Source organism: Capra hircus, chromosome 25, assembly GCF_001704415.2.
Source record: "Capra hircus breed San Clemente chromosome 25, ASM170441v1, whole genome shotgun sequence".
Lineage (NCBI taxonomy): Eukaryota > Metazoa > Chordata > Mammalia > Artiodactyla > Bovidae > Capra > Capra hircus.
The window spans coordinates 10915321-10934291 of NC_030832.1; the positions used below are offsets into that span (position 1 = coordinate 10915321).

The 18971-nt window shown below is 48.7% G+C and overlaps 1 protein-coding gene across 2 annotated transcripts in view; it reads left to right on the top strand.

The window, feature by feature from the left end:
• SNX29 (sorting nexin 29) overlaps nucleotides 1-18971 on the top strand; it is a 603176-nt gene that overhangs the window by 352435 nt on the left and 231770 nt on the right. For both annotated transcript variants that reach the window (XM_018040633.1, XM_018040634.1), the window contains one exon: nucleotides 13709-13825. In XM_018040633.1, coding sequence (XP_017896122.1) covers nucleotides 13709-13825 — 117 coding nt within the window. The remainder of the gene's footprint in view (nucleotides 1-13708; nucleotides 13826-18971) is intronic.

Consider the following 18971-nt stretch of genomic DNA (forward strand, 5'->3'; position numbering starts at 1 on the left):
ATTTTTGGCTGTGCTGGGTTTTTTTCCTGCTGTGTGGGTTTTTCTCTAGTTGTGAGCAGTGGGACTGCTCTCTGGTTGCAGTGCACAGGTTTCTCATTGCGATGGCTTCTCTTGTTGTGGAGCAAGGGCTCTAGGGCTCGCTTCAGTAGCTGCAGCACGTGGGGACAGTGTTTGCCACTCCTGGGCTCTAGAGCACAGGCTCAGTAGTTGTAGTGCTCGGGCTTAGTTGCTCCAAGTCATGTGGGATCTTCCTAGATCAGGGATCGAACCCATGTCTCCTGCATCAGCAGGTGGATTCTTTACACTGAGTCACCAGGGAATCCCTGGTGAATTTTGAAGAAGAGAGAACACTGTGGCTGGGCCTCGAAAGGTTGCATGTGGATGAACTCATGGAGAGACGCTGCTGGGGACTGGGTCCGTCCCAGGGTGTGTGCTCAGCAGGTGTGTGTTCTTGATGATGATGGCCTCTCCCTTTCTTCCCCCCGCTCAACACTAGAAGGCTGGAGAAGGCCCCCTGTGCTGGACAGGTAGATGAGGCCAGCACTGAGCTGCCTTCCAAGTCCACGATCCCTGGAAATCAATAGTTGTCCTCCATGAGCAAGCCTGTAACAAAGGTGCTTTTGAAAGAAGAGGCCAGCAGAGCCTTTCAAAGTAATCCTTGATCCATTTTCACAAGCCTGGCAGAGCACAGTGCTTTTGTAGTGGGGATGGGTTATAATTACGACCACTGTATGATGCCAGGCAAACAACATTATCTGCTGTGTTTACAGAAAGGAACTTTCACCCTCTCCCCTTCTGTGGCCTCCTGCCCTTCACTGATCCAGCAGAAATGAGCCCTGGAAATGTCTGGTTTTGCCAGTGGCTTTGGCCTTAGTCCCCGGAAGATGCATGGAGTTGGATGAGAGCCTGTGCTCCAGGACAGGCCTGGGGAGCTGCGTTGCGTGCTGCTGTGTGCAGAGGCTGCCCCACCAGGCCACATCTCCTCCTGGCGGTGGGGCGGAGGGTGGGGCTCATGTAACAGAATAAGTGTGGGTGGAGGTGTCCCTGAGTGCCCTCATCTCCGTGGGTCCACGAGCAAATAGTCCAGCTGCTTTGGGCCTCAGTTTCCTCTCCGGTAAAATGGAGCAGCGGTTTGCATCCGGTGAAATGTCTAAGGGCCTGTGGCTCTGGGGACCACGTGGGAGCTTTGTTAGGCCCACGTGCCCGTCACCAGGCCCCTGTGGGGCTGTGGCTGGTGTGGCCCTGAGAGCGTTTGACATGGAGTTAAGTGCTCAGTTCAGTCCAGTCACTCAGTCGTGTCCGACTCTTTGCGACCCCATGGACTGCAGCACGTCAGGCTTCGCTGGCCATCACCAACTCCCAGAACATGCTCAAACTCACATCTGTTGAGTCGGTGATGCCATCCAACCATCTCATCCTCTGTCACCCCCTTCTGCTCCTGCCCTCAATCTTTCCCAGCATCACGGGCTTTTCCAGTGAATTGGCTGTTCGCATCAAGTGGCCCAAAATATTGGAGCTTCAGCTTCAACATCAGCTCTTCCAATGAACTTTTGGGACTGATCTCCTTTAGAATTGACTGGTTGGATCTCCTTGTGGTCCAAGGGACTCTCAAGAGTCTTCTCCCGCACCACAGTGCAAAAGCATCCATTCCTTGGTGCTCAGCTTTCTTTATGGTTCAACTCTCACATCCATACTTGACTACTGGAAAAAGCATAGCTTTGACTAGGTGGACCTTTGCTGGTAAAGTAATGTCTCTGCTTTTTAATATGCTGTCTAGGTTGGTCATAGCTTTTCTTCCAAGGAGCAAGGATCTTTTAATTTCATGGCTGCAGTCACCATCTGCAGTGATTTTGGAGCCCAAGAAAATAAGTAAGTGCTCGTGAAACTGTAACTGCTCCTACACTCTTGAGGAATCGTTTATGGAGAAGATGGATACATGTGTCAAAAGATCTGGGGAGTAAGGAGAACTGAGATGTGAGTTTGTCTTTGAAGGGTAGATAAGATTCCAGGAGATGTGCCTGGAGGGAGGTGGAGGTGCAGCATGTAATCTCATGTGGTCAGTGTCGGTTTTTCCTTTGAAATATTTCTTCCTACTTCCTTCCTCCCTTCCCTATCTCTTCCCGCCTCTTCCCCCCTTCCCCCTTTTCCTATCACTTGTATACCATGCCAGGGAAATTCATGGGAATCCATTGAAAGACATCTTTAAACTTTGGGTTATGGAAGAATTTTAATATGGGCAGAAGAGTGTCATGTCCCTACCCCTATGAATCACATCATCTCAGGTGGCTCCAGTTCCCAAGGCCAACTGTACACCATGCCTCGACCTTCGTGTCATTTGGAAACAAATTGCAGACCTCTGGTCATTTTCTTTGTCAGCATCAGTGAGAGGTTTTAAGCAGAGAAGGGATGTGCTCAAGTTTGGGTCATAGGTAGGCCATTTGAGTGTCAGCTTGTATGTGGGGCCGATGAGAGAGCAGTGGGAAATGGGGGGCTTCTCAACCAAGACTGGGGTGACGGAGATGACAGAGGGGACAGAGCTGAAGATCTGAGGCTGTAGATTCTGCGGGACCAGTGACACTGCGTGCTCTCCTTGGTGCTGCTTTGTGTCAGACTCTTTTATGACCCCGTGGACTGTAGCCCGCCAGGCTCCTCTGTCCATGGAATTCTTCAGGGAAGAATACTGGAGTGGGCTGCCATTCCCTTCTCCTGGGGATCTTCTCGACCCACGGATCGAACTTGGGTTTCCAGGCCAAGGCTGGTGTAAGCTGTATGCCCAGAGTCACAGCTAGGAAGCGAGGGAGGGTGGTTTTTAATCCCAAGACTCTGGGCTCTGGAGTCTGTGCTTAAACGCCAGGCTGTGCAGCCCCTCTGGTCATGCTTCACCAGGATGGGTGGCCGTGTCATTTATTTATTTATTTTTTTGGCTGCATCACTCAGGATCTTAGTTCTCCAACCAGAGATTGAACCCATGCCCCAGCAGTGGAATTGCAGAGTCCTAACCACTGGACTGTCAGGGAAGTCCCAGGGTGTGTGAAAGTTGACGGAACCTGTTTAAAAACCTCTATAGCTGTGCGATGCCTCTTGTGTTCTTCTGATGAGAACATGTCTTTCAGCAGAGTGCTAGAACTCAGCGGTTTTGTGTTTGCTTTATTTCCCTCTGTTTCGCTCATCTGTCTCAAATGACCTCCAGAAAGGGGCTGGCTGCTCTTTTATTATTGTCATTTCTGTCTGTCCTGCCTTTGCTCTTTAAGGGCCGTTTGTGGAAGGCAGGAAAGAGAAGGTGTCACCTGGGCAGGTTATCGGCTGCTGCTGTGTGCGGCCTTCCTCCCAGCTTGCCTGCTGTGTTCTCTGAAAGGCTGGGTGTCAGGGGAAACCAGGGCCAGTGTTGAGGATGGGGCCACACTAGGTACATAGCATCTGTTCTCAGAGGTGTCCCATAATTTGTTAGTACTGAGTGTTCTGAGTATTTCCTTCTCCCTCAGGAAACCATAATCCCAGGCAAATGTTTTTAAGCATCCCCTCCTCAGTTTCAACTTCCTGAACACAGAGGAGATAAAGGGAGGGAGTCTCTCTTCAGTGTGAACTTATCTCAGCGGCTCTGCGGGTGGAGCCCACGTGGCGCTGTCCGGGGGGCACCTGAGGATGGAACTGGCCCTCCCCCAGCTTCCGGTGAGCCTGTCGCTTGGTGGCTTGGCAGTGTGATATCCAGAGGTCCCAGCGCCCTGCCTTACCTGCCTGCCTTTCTGGGGCTGGCCCCACAGCAGAATCAGAGTGCAGGGCGGGCTGGAGGGCACGGGAAAACTGGGGAGACTCTGGAGATGCAAGACCCTGAGCCTACGTCGACTTTAAAAATAATCACAACCTAGAAGTTGAGAGTTAGGTTTTATTTGGTGGGAAGTTTAGGACTTCAGGCCTGGCATCCAGCATCTCAAGTGACGCTGAGAGAACTGCTCTGAGGGGGCAGGAATGGGGGAGGAGTCAGGTTATATAGAAGTTTGTAACAAGGAGGAGGTAGTCTGAACATTAAAAGCTTATTGTTAATTAAGGAAAATCAGATATTTCAAGTTAAGGGATTTAGTGCCTTTCTATGGGAAGATGCAGGAGTCTGGGCTCACTGAAATAATCTGTTTTATATGTATCTCAGCTCTCTGGTTTGGTTTTCCACATCTGTAGTTCCTTGCTCACCGCTCGCTGTAGGGAGTTTCAGATGGCTGTCTGGTACCCAGAATTGTTCTCCCTGGGTGCCCTTGGGGCTCAGAAATTCACATTCGGAGGGCCGGAATCACGGATGGCTATGACATCCTTGTTTATTGGTGTGGCAGGAAATAGTCCATTTCACACCCCTCAGTCAAACTGGCTTTGAACCATCACTTTACCTTGCTGAGCCTTGCTTTCCTCATCTGTAAAATGGACATAAAGCTCAACCTTCCAGGCCATGGCACACTCTCCTGTAAAGTGCCTGGAACACTGGCTGGCCAGAGGAGGTGTGCCTTGGGATGAATTCAGGATCACACCCTGTGGCAGGCGCCAGGTGCTGCCCACACTCTCGTCATGTTTTTGTTGCTCATGACAACCTGGACCGCAGGGCATAAGACCCTCATTTTATAGAAAGGGTACCAGGAGTCGGAGCTCGCCTGACAGCAGATTGATGGGACCCGAGTTTAACCTCTACAACCGTCATCTTTCTGCGCCTGATCAGAGGCGGCCTCGCTTAGATGGCTCATTGACGCTGCACGTCCCCAGGTGTCCCTCACTGGCCTGGGAGCGTCTTCCGGTTGGATTTTCCTTTGCTGGTTTCCGCAGTGCCTGTGTATGACGCAAAGAACAAGTCTCATTTTGGCTGCCAGCCAAGTTGCTGGGTTCCTCTTTGGGACCCTGAGTCCCACAGTTGGGCTGCCTCTGCTCAGGTTCTTATTCACTCTGGGTGTTCCCTCCTGTACTGCCAGGGTCTGCTCGGGGACTCGGGGGGTGTTGGGCAGACTGGTCTGTGCTAAGCCAGACTAGGCCTCAGGCACACCCAGAGACGGTGCCTCTTCCAGGGGTGTGCATGTGTGTGGTGAGGCTCTCAGTGCTCAACCCAGGTTCCTCGCCTCCTCCAGGTCCTCTGGCATCTGGAGGTGCCAGCTCAGCAGCTTGGTCACGGTGTATGCAGAGGGGCAGGGTAGAGAGCCTGCCTCAGAACCCGGACCCAGAAATTTGAAAACCAGTTCTGCTGCTTAGGGCTTCCCTGGTGGCTCAGCTGGTAAAGAATCTGGCCGCCAACACAGGAGACCTGGGTTGGGAAGATCCCTTGGGGAAGAGAATGGCAACCCACTCCAGTATTCTTGCCTGGAGAATCCCATGGACAGAGGAGTCTGGTGGGCTATGGCCCATAGGGTCACAAAGAGTCGGACACGACTAAGCGACTGTCACTTTCACTTCTTTCTGCTGCTTGCTTCCTTTGTGGCCTTGAGCAGGGTGTTACCTTCTCCTGCCTCCCTTTTGGTTTGCTGCTGAGGTCCTGAACCTTACCTTCCTTCTCTGGGAAACAGACGTGATCAGGCGGCTGTAGGAAACACTCAGTCTTAGAGAGGCAAGGGCAAGTATGGTTTTTATTTTTACTTGTGTGGGGTCTTCATTGCTGTGTGGGCTTTTCTCTGGCTGAGTGGGGGCCACTCACCGTGGTGCACAGGCTTCCCGTCCCAGTGGCTTCTCTTGCTGCGGAGCACAGGCTCCAGGCACACAGGCTTCAGTCGCTGCAGCACGCGGACTCAGAGGCTGCGGCTCCTGGGCTCGAGAGCACAGGCTCTGTAGCTGTGGTGGACTCAGGAGTTGCGGCTCCCGGGCTCGAGAGCACGGGCTCTGTAGCTGTGGCGCACGGGCTCAGTTGCTCCGTGGAATGTGGGATCTTCCCAGATCAGAGATGGCGCCCATGTCTCCTGCACTGGTAGGTGGATTCTTCACTACTGAGCCATCAACTGTAAGTTTTTGAGGATGCCTGTGTCCTGGGCTAGGTCTGTCCGTGTATTGTTCAGTTAACGTTTGTGATTTTCTTAGTCTTCAAGCCTACATTGACACTGTAAGAGGAAATACATCTGAAGACCAATAGATGTTGATAACATTGGTTCTCATTTTTCCTTTCTACTCTCTTTACAAAGTTTATCCAAAAAATGGCCATATTTTGGCTTTTAAAAATCCTTATTATTAGTCATTGTTTCTAATAATTATTTAATGCAAGATGTTGTTTAAAATAGGTGTTCCTCAAACTATCTGTGAATAACCTGGGTTTTTTTTTTTTTTTTTTTTTTTTAGTATTTCTAATTCATTACAGACTGGAACTTTTGTAAAATGTGAAAGAAAACCCCAAAACAAACAAAACCCCCCAAAACTAGAAAAACTGTGGAATTCCTGGATTTCATACCAAGATGAGATGGCTTCAAGTGTTTTGAAATGCTTACTATGAATTTCTGTGCTTGCCTCAGATGGGTAGCAGACAGCTGACATCCCAGCTGCCACTCCTGGCGCCCTCAGGCAGCGCTGTTGCAGAGCTCCTGTGCCTTTGCAGGAGGAACCGTTCTGCCCGGGGCGCTCTCTGCTGTCTGGCTTTGGCCTGTAGGCTAGATGCGGTTTTTCTCTGGCCGTGGCTTTGTCCACCTCCTTGAGGATCCAGAAGTTGAGAGCTGACAAGTGGAGAAGCTTCCGTGACCTCCCGATTCTACAAATGCTGAACTGAAAAGCTTGTAGTTCACATCTGTGTGTGAACTCTCTTCCCCCCTTGTCTTTGCCAGTGGTTCCCAAGTCTGATTGAGCATCACAGTCACTAGGGTCTTTTAAAAGTATTACTGTGGACTCCTCCATGTTGAATCAGCCTTTCTGGGAATGAAACCCAGAAATCTGTATTTCTCAGAAGCCCTCCAAGTGTCTGTCAGCTTGCTTTGGGAGCCACCGGTCCACGCTGGGCTGCTTCCCTTTACTCTGTGGGACTGGCTCATCTCCTTAACCCCTGAAGGGCTTGGCTCCTTGCTGTGCCCCAGGGGGGAGGGCAGAGGACACAGGCATTGGCTCTGACTCTGATGCCTTCCTGATCTCTCTGAGCCTCAAGGCCCCCATGTGTAAGAAGCCCTGCCACTCACAGGAGGGTGGCAAGGGTCATGTGAGCTGGGTGATCTAATGCCCGGAAAAGGCCCGATGTATAGTTGGTGTTCACAGGTGTGTTAAGGGACTTCCCTGGTGGTCCAGTGATTAAGACTTCACCTTTCAATGCAGGAGGGGCAAGTTCCATCCCTGGTGGGGGAGCTAGGATCCCACATGCCTCTTGGGCAAAAAGCCAAAACATGAAACAGAAGCAATATTGTAACAAGTTCAGTAAAGCCTTTAAAATGGTCCACATCAAAAACAGCAACAACAACAACAAAACCCTTGAAGACAGGTAGGCACTGGTGAGGGCTTTTTCTCTCAAAGGCGGTTGCAGTATCCTCACAACAGTAGAAGGTTCCAGGTCTCTCCCCACAGCCGTTGTCAGTGGGACTCACACACAGCCTGCACATTTTATAAAATCGAGGTAGATTCTAAGACATCAAGTCAGTATTCTCTGAGAGTTTGGGAATGTGGCCTGAAGAGTCTCAGTTGCTGTTAAAATTTGGGGGTGCGTGCATGCCAAGTTGCTTCAGTCTTGTCCGACTCTTTGCCACCCTGTGGACTGCAGCCCACCAGCCTCTTCTGTCCATGGGGATTCTCTAGGCAAGAATACTGGAGTGGGTTGCCATTTCCTGCTGCAGGGGATCTTCCTGACCGAAGGACAGAACCTTTACATCTCCTGCATTGCAGGCAGCTTCTTTACCACTAGTACCACCTGGGAAACTGCAGGTATCTTGGTTTAATTAATCAGGACATGTCTAATTCAGTAGCCAGAGGAGGGGTGAAGCAAGATTTACTTGAATGTGATTAGATAGAACATTGTGATATGAAAGGAAATGCCAAAGGCATTTAAAAAAAAAATTATAATCTTTTCATCATTTGGCAGGTCATTATGATAATTTCTGGGATTTTCACAGACTTATGAGCTTTTTCACAGACACATTTTTTTTCAGAGAGCATCTTCCCTGATGCTCCAGCTGGAAGGGATTGCTCAGCCTCTTAAAGCGCCAAAGGCATCATCTTATAAATGCATCTTATAAAGGCATCATCTTATAAAGGCCTCATATTTAGCCCAGCTCAGACGTCACCTTCTCTGACGCCTTCCCCCAGCCCCTTCTGCCAGGAATACTAAATAGGTGTCATCCTGTAGGCTAGCACTCTGATCGATTGGTTAGGGGTGCCTGAGTGTCTTCTTGAGGAAGAAAGCCCTGATTGACTAGTGATGTCTGCCAAGCAGCGGGAAGTGGGGGATAGCAGCAGAGCCTGATAGATTTCACTAGGCCCTGTGGTTGGGCTTTTAGGTGGACTCCAGCCATTTGGAGCTAAACTGCTTGAGCACAGGTAGAGACACAGGATACTCCTTAGCAGGGGTTTGCTAAGCCACAAGGTGAGAGATTTTAAAAGTTTGACATGTATTACCAAACAGTCTTGTGACTTAAACTTCTTAAATCTTTCTCCCCTCTTCTCTCAAGCCCAAAGGGTGAAACCCAAATGATGACTGATAAGCAGTCACACGTTATTAGCTCGTGAGTTGTGCACCTTCCAGACACAGCTTGGGAGCCATGCATGGTGTTATTTTCTTTATTCATTTATTTTTGGCGGCGCTGGGTCTTCGTTGCTGCACAGGCTTTTCTCCAGTCGCACCAAGCAGAGGGTCTTCTCTCTAGTTGCACCATGTGGGGGAGTACTCTCTAGTCATGGGGGCTTCTCGCTGCAGGGGCTTCTCTTGTGGAGCAGGGACTCTGAGGCTTGCAGGCTTCAGTAGTTGCAGCTCGTGGGCTTAGTTGTTCTTTGTCACGTGCAATCTTTCTGAAATGTGAACGTGAAGTCGCTCAGTCGTGTCCGACTCTTTGCAACCCCATGGGCTGTAGCCTACCAGGCTCCTCTGTCCATGGGATTTTCCAGGCAATAGTACTGGAGTGGATTGCCGTTTCCTTCTCCAAGGTATCTTCCCAACCCAGGGATCGAACCTGGGTCTCCCGCATCGTAGACAAACGCTTTACCGTCTGAGCCAATCTTTCTGGACCAGGAATCAAATCTATGCCCCTTGCCTTTTCAGGCGGAGTCTTAATCACTGGACCACCAGGGAAGCCCCACAGCTGACTTTTAGAGCCCTGAGCATTGATGGTCCCAGAACACAGCGAGTGCCCGACTGATTTAGGGCATGGATCAGCTGTGGGGGGCTGCCTGGCATGTGTCAAGGCCCATCAGAGAAGTGACTCCTGAGTGTTTTCTCTGGACGAGGCCTTTTCTGATACCCCGTCTTCCTTCCAAGTCCTCCTCTCTCCCTGCGTGCTAGTCCAGTTTGTCTGACTTCTAGGATGCAAGCCCCATGACTTCCCCGTGCCTCATCACTGAGAACAGTGCCTGGTGGGTGGTTAACAGTTCTCTGGGTGATGCTCCCGCTCTGGGGGACAGCGAGTCTCTCTCCACAGCCCTCTGAGCCGCTTGTTACGGCCCATGAGGCGCCTTTCCATTTGGCTTCCAGAAATCTGCTTGTCCTTTTCCTCCTTTCTCATGTCCCTTTGACGTGATCACCCTCCATGTCTAACCACTTCACATCCACTGAGCCTTTGCCACGCTTGGACACAATACTGAGCCTGCTAAGGGCCGCAGCTCATTTCATCCACACTGCGGCCCTGTGAGATGAGTGTTGTTTTCTTTCTTTTTTTAAATTAGTTTATTTTTGGCTGCAGTTTATGGGGTCGCAAAGAGTCTGACACGACTGAGCGACTGAACTGAACTGAGTTTTTGGCTGCCCCGGGTCTTCATTGCTCCACACTGGCTTTCTCTAGCTTCCCGAGCAGGGGCTGCTCTTCATTGCGCACGCAGACTTCTCACTGTGGTGGCCTCTCTTGTGGATCGCGGGCTCTAGGTAGAGCGTGCGGGCTCTGGCAGTCGCAGTGGTGGGTCGCTAGCTGCGGCTCACAAGTTCTAGGGTATATATACGGGCTCAGTAGTTGTGGCTCACTGACTTAGTTCTCCCACAGCACGTGGGCTGTCTCCAGACCAGAGAGTGAACCCCTGGCCCCTGCGTCGGCTGGCAGATTCTTAACCAGTGGACCACCAGGGAAGTCCATGAGCGTGGTTTTTAATCCCCGTTTTGTGGATGACGGGGCCTTGGGGTCATAGAGGTTAAGTGACTCGCGCAAGAGCATGCATTAAGTGAGCCAACCAAGGCTTGCCTTGCAGCAGAGTCTGAGCCTTTTCAAAGCACCTCTTTCGGCTGCTTTCCTGCCATCCTCTGGGCCTTTGCACCTGTCATTTCCTCTGCTGGTTGTGTCTTTCTCCTCTTTGTTCATAAGGTGAGCTCCCAGAGCTCAGCATGTTTATGGAACGTAGAAGCCCCGCTGGGTTGAGTGACTTTGGGGAGAAAACGCGAGAGGAAGGGGCAGGAGATGGTGTTAGGGAGAGAGGCTGAAGCCAGATCTGCAAGGAGATGGATTTTTATCTTTAGGGCAGTGGGAAGCATTGAAGATTTTAAACAGCCTGTGACAATATCAGCTGTTGCTTTGGGAAGATCTCTCTTGCTCCTTGGTAGAGAAGAATTGAGGGACATTTCTTTCTCTCTCATTCCCTGCGGCTGTTGGAAATAGGGAAGGAAGGTCATATGCAACCTGTAAGTGCCCTCAGAGCCTCATAGAAATTCCAGCAAGCAGTGGTTGTGCCTTTTATTTTGATGATAATGGGAACCATTTGTGATTTCACATTTCTCTTCTGAGGCTGGCTCTGAATCTCGAATTCATTTCTGGTTATGCTATAGTTTGGAAAGAGTTATTTGAGGAATAGGAAGCTCAGTGTGGGTTATGTAAGATGAAAGCTGTTTATATCAATAACTGTTTGTGGGGATATGAAATGGAGAAATCCACGGTTTTAGAGCTTAGCTTAGTAACAATGAGCATTGCTGTTTTAATGACTGCTAGAAACTGTTTGTCAAATTTTGTCTCCTTGGTTCCACAGGATTTCCCCCCCCCATTCTCTAGTGAGATGAAAGCTTTGTCTGATGTGGTCAAGTTACTCTCCGGCTGCAAAATAGAACCAGGGTTTTGACAGTTCATGATAAATACCACTTGCAGCTGGGATGTTCCAATGCTTTATGCATTTATGGAAAATTGTTTTAACACCCTGGCTTCCACTGCCAAACAAAACACAAACACAAAGCAAAACCCTACTTTGCTTTGGAAATGATGGTGACATGTATTTAAAGCTTGTATGTTGTGGGGGCATATTAGCAGGTATTTAGCAGCAGAATTGGCAGTTGTATGTGTTTCCTGCTTACTGTGTGGTAAATAGATTCTCAGCCCCAAGGAAGCTCGAGGAGGGTTTGTTATGATTTCTGTGCATGTGGAGGAATCAAGTAGGTATTATTAGTGATGTATTAGTGATGTTGTATTTGTTTGTGAAAGGCCTGATGGTCATCTTAAGCTTTTTTATACGAAAATAAGGCAATTGGGGAATATTGACTTTGGGTCTGTATGACACACGAGGTTGGTCGAAGGCTCAGTGACTTATTCTCCGTTAGTTAATTGTGTGGCCATTTCTATTGCGCCATTTTCACTTTGCGTTTCTCACTGGCTTGAATAGGGTGGGCACCTGGGAGACAGAGGGATTGCCATCTGAGTGAAGATCCACCCAGCACGTTAATAGAAGCATCAGGATTGCAGTTGGGAACCTGATAAATTTCATGCTGATTGCACCTGGCTTCTTCCTTGAGTTGCACATGAAGAATTTTTAATTCTTTTAAAGAGCCTGAGTGGTTATTCTCTCTGATAAATGAAAGAATGCTCATTATTAAGAAAGTAAGGAAAAGTAGAAAGAATGGAAGCAAAAAATATCCCTTGACTAATGTTAGTATCTTCTGTATTTCCTCCCTGTGCCTTTTACCTTTTATATATATTATATTCAGGAAAATAAAATGACAGCTTCCCTTTCTTCCTTCTGAAGCATCTAGATTTAGGTTAATCTCTTTTTTGCCCACAAAACTTCTCCTTATATCCCTTCTGTATTCTAACAGTATGTTTTATATTTCACCTAGAGTACTTATAAATGTTCTGATACTATTTATACATTATATTGAATGTAGTAAGTCCCTGGCTAGTCTTGGGTATAGGAGGGGTGATTTCTCAGGAGGGGCAGGGGGACAGGGGCTGGCTGGGGTCTGCTTGACCTCTGCATTCGGTGGGGGTGGTGTTCTCTGTAAGGTACTTGCCAAAGTCATCTTTCCTGGTTTCTGATGAGCATGGCAAGATTATACCTCACGTTTCTCTAAAAATGTTATAAAATAAATTAGTTTAACTTGATTATAGGTCCCAATAAGATCATTAAAAAAAAAACAAAACCTATTTTTTTTCTTTTGGCTGTATCACATGGAATGTGGGATCTTAGTTCTCTGACCAGGGATCAAACATGTATCCCCTGCAGTGGAAGTGTGGTCGTTTAACCACTGGACTGCCAGGGAAGTCCCAAGATCACTCTTACAATCTGAGGAATTACTGTATGCTTTGACCATGCAGGGTATCCTTGTTCCGTTTGTATGTCACATGCAGAAAGATCTGTTATTGATTCTGTGCACCAGTCACAGGCTATCTTATCCCAACCTCCATTTATTATTTGGGATCAGCCGAGAGTATTGAAGTGTGGATAAATGTGTAGGCGCTCTGCAGGCCGGAGTGGAGGGGCAGGATTGTGGCACGTGGCCCAGTGATCAAGAGCCAGGACTCCGGAGTCAGCCTTAGCTGTGTGGCCTTGACCCTGCTCCTGAGACTCCTCTGACATCGTTCCTCCATCTGTGTGGCAGAAGCAACAACACCTGCCTCAGGTGTCTTCCTGGCAGAGAGCAAGCAGGGGCCACAGGGCATCTGTGCTGCCTCGGGTGTGTCCCTCACCATCACCATCCTCAGCAAGGCTCTGGTTCTGTTGTCTCGGTTTTCAAAACCAAAGCCTCCATGAGCAAAAATGGTTCATCAGGGACTTCCCTGGGGGTCCAGTGGTTAAGAATCCACCTTCCAGTGCAGGGGATGCGAGTTCAATCCCTGGTCAGGGAACTGGGATTCCAGCTGGTACAGGGCCTCTAAGCCTGTGCACCACACCTAGAGAGAAAACCCACACACCCCAACAAAGACCCCACATGCCACAACTAAACAAATGTTACAGCCAAATAAATTTAATAAAAATAAATTTTACAGCCAAATAAGTGTTTGTTTTTTTTTTTTTCAAGTGGTCAGCCATTCTACTTGTGCCATCAGCAGGGGATTCTTGACAGGCACAGCTCAGATGAGAAAGAAAGCTTTTGCTAGACAAGTGTTCAGTTCCTAAGAATAAAAGCCTCAGGTCCAAAAATGACCTGATACAATCATATTCTGGACTGTAAACTGGGACCATTGATACTATAGTGTTCAGTTCCACCAAATCAAAAACATATTCAGCTTAAACGGGTGGATTTGCGTAGCTGATCCATAACGAAGCAGCATTCATTGTTCCCAGCTCAACAACCTCTCGGTGCCAGCTGACCAGTGGTGGGCTCAGAGAAGGCGGGATGGGCCGTGGGGGGGTCTGCCCCCGAGCCTCACCGTCTGGTGCTTGTGTGTTGCAGGTGGCGGAGATGCACGGGGAGCTGATCGAGTTCAATGAGCGCCTGCACCGGGCCCTGGTGGCCAAGGAAGCCCTCGTCTCCCAGATGCGGCAGGAGCTCATCGACCTGCGGGGGCCGGTGAGTGCCCCAGCCTTGCCCTTCTGCCCACCACCTCTGCTGCCCGCAGCCCTTCTGTTACATCAATGTCGAGGGCATGGAAAAGTACAGAGACTGAAAGGGAGAGCGTCCAGGTACCCCCACCCAGATGGTACCCCCATCTAGGTACCAACCACCCAGGTGGTTGGTGGGCAAGTGAGTGAAGCTTCATCTGTGTTTACAGCCACTCCCCATCGCTCACGTTAGCAGCTGAGCTCCGCCTCCTGTCAGATCAACGGTGGAATTAGATTCTCAGGAGTAGGAACCCTACTGTGAGCTGCACACAAGAGGGATCTAGGTTGTATGCTCCTTACAAGAATCATCCCCAAACCACACTCCCCTCCACGGCCCATGGGAAAATTATCTTGCATGAAACCAGTCCCTGGTGTCTAAAGGCTGGGGGCCGCTGTAATAGAGGGATGTTAGACTGCAGCCCTCTTGATACTTTGAGCCATTTCCTTCTTTGTCAGGGGCCGTCCCGTGTAGCAGCATCCCCAATTCTACTCACTAGAGTCTAGTAGCACCCCCACTGCCACCCCAGTCATGGCAGCCAAACTCATCCCCAGACATTGTCAGATGTCCGCTCAGGGCCAGAATCACCCCTGGCTGAGAACTCCTCACTGAGTTTGTTCTCTGTGCTAATTCTGTAATTCTCTGTTGAACAAAATGCTGCCCTAGTTTAAACCTGGTTTTGCGTTCATAGACATTGGGGTTGTTTCCATTATTTCGCTACTGCAAACCACATTTTGCTAAAAGCATCTTGTCCTTTTGTGCACGTTTATAACAGCTTTTTCTTTGCTTTAAGACTTTCTTATGATGTCAGATGTTAATAACACCCAGTGGTCGGTGGGTGTGTGACGCACTTTGATGTGACCATTGTTTGACTGAACTGTTGTCAGTCGCAGTCAGTCTTATTTCAGGTTCCCAACACCTGCTTTCCCCTTCGGTATTGTTTTGAATCAAATATTAGGCATTATTTCATCTCTAGACGTTTCAGAATATAGCTATAAAAATCAAGAAAACAAATCGAGCAATCAAGTATAATTGAAACAAATATCATTGTCAGCCTCTGTTATCAATAATTCATTTATACCAACAAATATCAGTGTTAAAATTTCTTCTTGTCTCGTAATTTTCTTAGTTTTTTGAATTGTAGTGAGCTGTGACAGATCTGGGTTTGTGTGCCGTCAAAGACTGTATTTTTTTTTTTTAAAACAATTGAAAATTATCAAAATTTGGACTCTTGACAAACCTTGTTACACACATGCTAAACAGCCAAGTAGCATAAAAGGGTATATTCAGTGAAAAAGAAATCTATTTTCTGTCCCAGAGGCAATCACAGTGATCAATCTTGGACTTGTCTTTCCAGAGCTGAGCATGGCTTGCTCAGCCGTGCGCACATACCTACATGTTTAATCACTAGTCGCCTGCTTTATTCACTGTTATGTATATTACTTTTCTTCCTTCTAACTATACACGTTAGAGGTCACTTTATTTGTCGATACTTTGCATGTAGGTCTATGTCATTCTTTTATTTATTTACTTATTTTTTACGTCATTCTTTTAAAGAGCTGCATCGTAATCCTTTGAATTGGCAATACCATAGTTCGTCTAACCAGGCCCTATTGATGGATATACGGTTGTTTTCTGCTTTTATCTTTAGAACAGAGTTGACATAACATCCTTGTGAAATCCCACACTTAGACCGGAAGGTTGTCTGGCAGCTCACGGAGCTTGCTTTGCTGGGTGTGGATCCAGAGTTCTCCTCTTCCAAGGTTCTGGGCACTGGATCTTCTTTCTGTCCTCCGTCAGAAGGGAGGACCTTTTTTTGTCCTCCTCCACCTGTTGCAGGAAAACTCTTTCTGAGCGCCAGTTATCCGTCAGGAGCTCCCAGTTGTCAGAGTTCCAATAATGTGTGGGGCACACATGGGTCTCTGCCTTCGTTATCTCATTTGATTTTTTTTTTAAAGTCATTATTGAATTTGTTGCAGTATCACTTCTGTTTTGTTTTGGTTTTTTGGCTGGGAGGCATGTGGGATCTTAGCTCCCTGACCAGGCCAGTGAACCCCCTGCATTGGAAGGCAAAGTCCTAGCCACTGGATTGCCAGAGATGTCCCCTCTCATTTGAAGACAAGCCTGTGAGTCGAATGAAATTAGCCTCCTCTTGAGTAAGTGTGGCAGCTGAGATGCAGAGGGTTCAGGCCTCGCTGGACTTAACCATTAAGCTCCAGCACGGGGCTGGGCCCCCAGCCCATTGGGCTTCTTCAGCTCCAGGTCCTTTGCTTTCTCCCTCTGTGGGGCCTTTGCTCCCATCCCTTCTGCCTGGAATAAGGCTCTGGGCCCAGGCCACTCACCCTCAGAATCACCTCCTCAGGAGACCAGACCAGGGCAGATTTTCCTTGTGGAGTATGATGTTTGTATGTATCTCTCTGTTCTTCTCTGATTATAATTTTATGTTTATCCCTCACTAATCAATGTCTCGAGGCACCACCACCTCTTCGAGGGTAAGTGCCCTGTCTTTTTCTGCTCCCTTTAAATTCCAGTGACTCACACAGCAGGTGCTTAATAACTAGGTTGACTTACAGAATGAGTGAGTGAATGTCGAGTAGCAAGTGGTGGGGTCCAGGTTTCCCTGGACCCTGGATGAGTGGCCCATCTTCTCTCCTCGTGCCGCACTCTCTTTGGCCTCCAGTCTGGATGCTCGTGAGGGCAGTGACATCCTTTACCCAGAGGCAGCTCAAACTGTCATCAGAGACTTTCCGGCAGGCACGCTCTGATGGCCAGCAGTCAGGAGGGAGTAAGTGGTCCTGCAGGCTGTTGGGAAGAGCTGCCCTTTCTGACACTGGCCCCAGGGAAGCCCCTTGACTTTGTTGTTTTTGCCTCAGGCCTGCTCTGGTCATCTGCCTAGAGTCAGATGACTCAGTTTTGGTTCCGGAGCCCACTCTTCCTTCCCGGGCGGTGCTGGCAGCAGAGAACCCGCCTGTCAATGCAGGAAACATAAGAGACACGAGTTCTATCCCTGGGTTGGGAAGATCCCCTCGAGGAGGGTGTGGGAACGCACTCCAGTATTTTTGCCTGGAGAATCCCCAGACAGAGGAGCCTACCGAGGCCGTGGTCCATTGGGTCGCAGAGTCAGACACCACTTGAAGCGACTTAGCAAGCCTGCAGGCTCCCCGCCCGTCCTGAGGGGCCTCTGTTGGGGGAGGCTCCACCCGTTGCCGCTCTCTACTGCCCTCAGATTAGACTTCCTCCCAGACACCAGAATATTCAAGGGCCTCAAGGGCAGAGCGGGACCTGCTGTGCTTGGAAGCCCTGGTTTCCTCTTCTATCAGGTGGCTTGGGATTCCACCAGATGCTACTGGTAAAGGCAGTTGTTGGTGGGCACTGAGGCTGAGTGGGGTGGCCCTGTTTTCCTCTCTGAATCTCCATGCCCAGGGCTGTGCCTGACACAGAGTAGGTGCTCTGTTAAGTGTTTGCTAGGTGAGAACTTCATTGTTGTAGAGCAGAGGACAATTCCATGGAGCAAATAATAATTGTTCTTTTGCTTGCACCTGGTGGCCTGCGGGATCTTCCCCGACTGGGGACTGAACCTGTGACCCCTGCAGTGAGTCAGAAGTCTTAACCACTGGACCACCAGGGAAGTCCAAATGGTAATTGATTTTTTTAGAGATAGGTGCAAAGACACAGTGTCTTCTCAGTGATATTTTTTATGATATTATAGACTTTTAATTTAAGTTGTTTATTTTAAGGAGGAGTTTGGGATTAAGGATTGGATTTTTTCCTTTTCTTTTCTTTTTTTGAATGTAAGTATTTTTAGGACTCTCTTCTCATTATTGTCTCCCCACCTCTGGTATAAGGTGTGAATGAATGCTGGAGTTTTTGTTTGTTTGTTTTTTAAATCTTTCAGCAGGATTTGATTACCGCCCTGAAAATTCTCTGGGAGAACAGCTCCTGTTTTGAATAAATGGAGACAGAGTCTTGTAAGACGGCAGGATGTGGCGGTCACTTATAGTCAGAGCACATGGAGAGAAGCTCATGAAGTGCAAGTTTGTTCCCACCAGGGATGAAGATTTGGTCTCACTTTATGTGACAGCACTTGGATTGCTCCCTTTCCTGCCGTCTCTGTGGGTCTCTGTTTCCCCGTCCCATGTGCTGCTTAAGTTGATCACCTGCGTTTAAGCAGAAAAGACGGCTCCGCCTGGTACGGCTTGAGGTTTGTAGCATCCCTTCCCGGACTTGAAGCATCGGCCCTGTTGGCTTGTTCTCCTGTCACCTGTTCCCTCCCTTGTCTGTTTGATGAGAGCCATTCGGTACATGCTTGGTGGTGGCGTGCACTTTTAGCCTTTCTCCTAGTACAGTATATTCATTAGGTCCATTTTTCAGCTTAGCAAACTGAGGCGCAGAGAAGTTTTAGGGCTCACCTCGAGGCACACAGCCCGTGCTTGCACCAGATTGCAAATCCAGGACCACGTCGTTCTTCAGCACACGCTGCTTACTCTCCTGTTTCCGTTCCTTTTTCATTTCAAGCAGGATTTAATGTCTTTTGTCCTCCAGGCACAACCCTGCTGGGGATTTTAAAGGTTCCCATCCCTCTGTGGCAGAATTCTCAAGCATTCCACTCCCTGCCCGCAGACTGCATCTTCCACTGCCTCATCTCCTCATCTTGCTTTTTTTACATCAAAGCAGATTATCGTTGTTGTTGTTTTTCACTTAACTGATCACTTCATCTTGACATCAGACTATACTCTTTGGAGTTTGTAATCTAGAGAAGGTGGAGTTTTCTGAGAGCAGAATAGTTTCCTGAGAGTAGAATAGTGATTCAAAGGATGCATTATAGGTGGTGGTGGTGGTTCAGTTGCTAAGTTGTGTCCAACTCTTGGTGACCCCTTGGACTGCAGCACGCCAGGCTTCCCTGTCCTTCACCATCTCCCAAAGCTTGCTGAAACTCATGTCCACTGAGTCGGTAATACTATCCAACCATCTCATCCTCTGTCATCCCATTCTCCTCCTGCCTTCAATCTTTCCTAGCATCAGGGTCTTTTCCAGTGAGTCAGTTCTTCACCTCAGTTGGCTGAAGGACTGGAGATTCAACTTCAGCATCAGTCCTTCCAATGAATGTTCAGGGTTG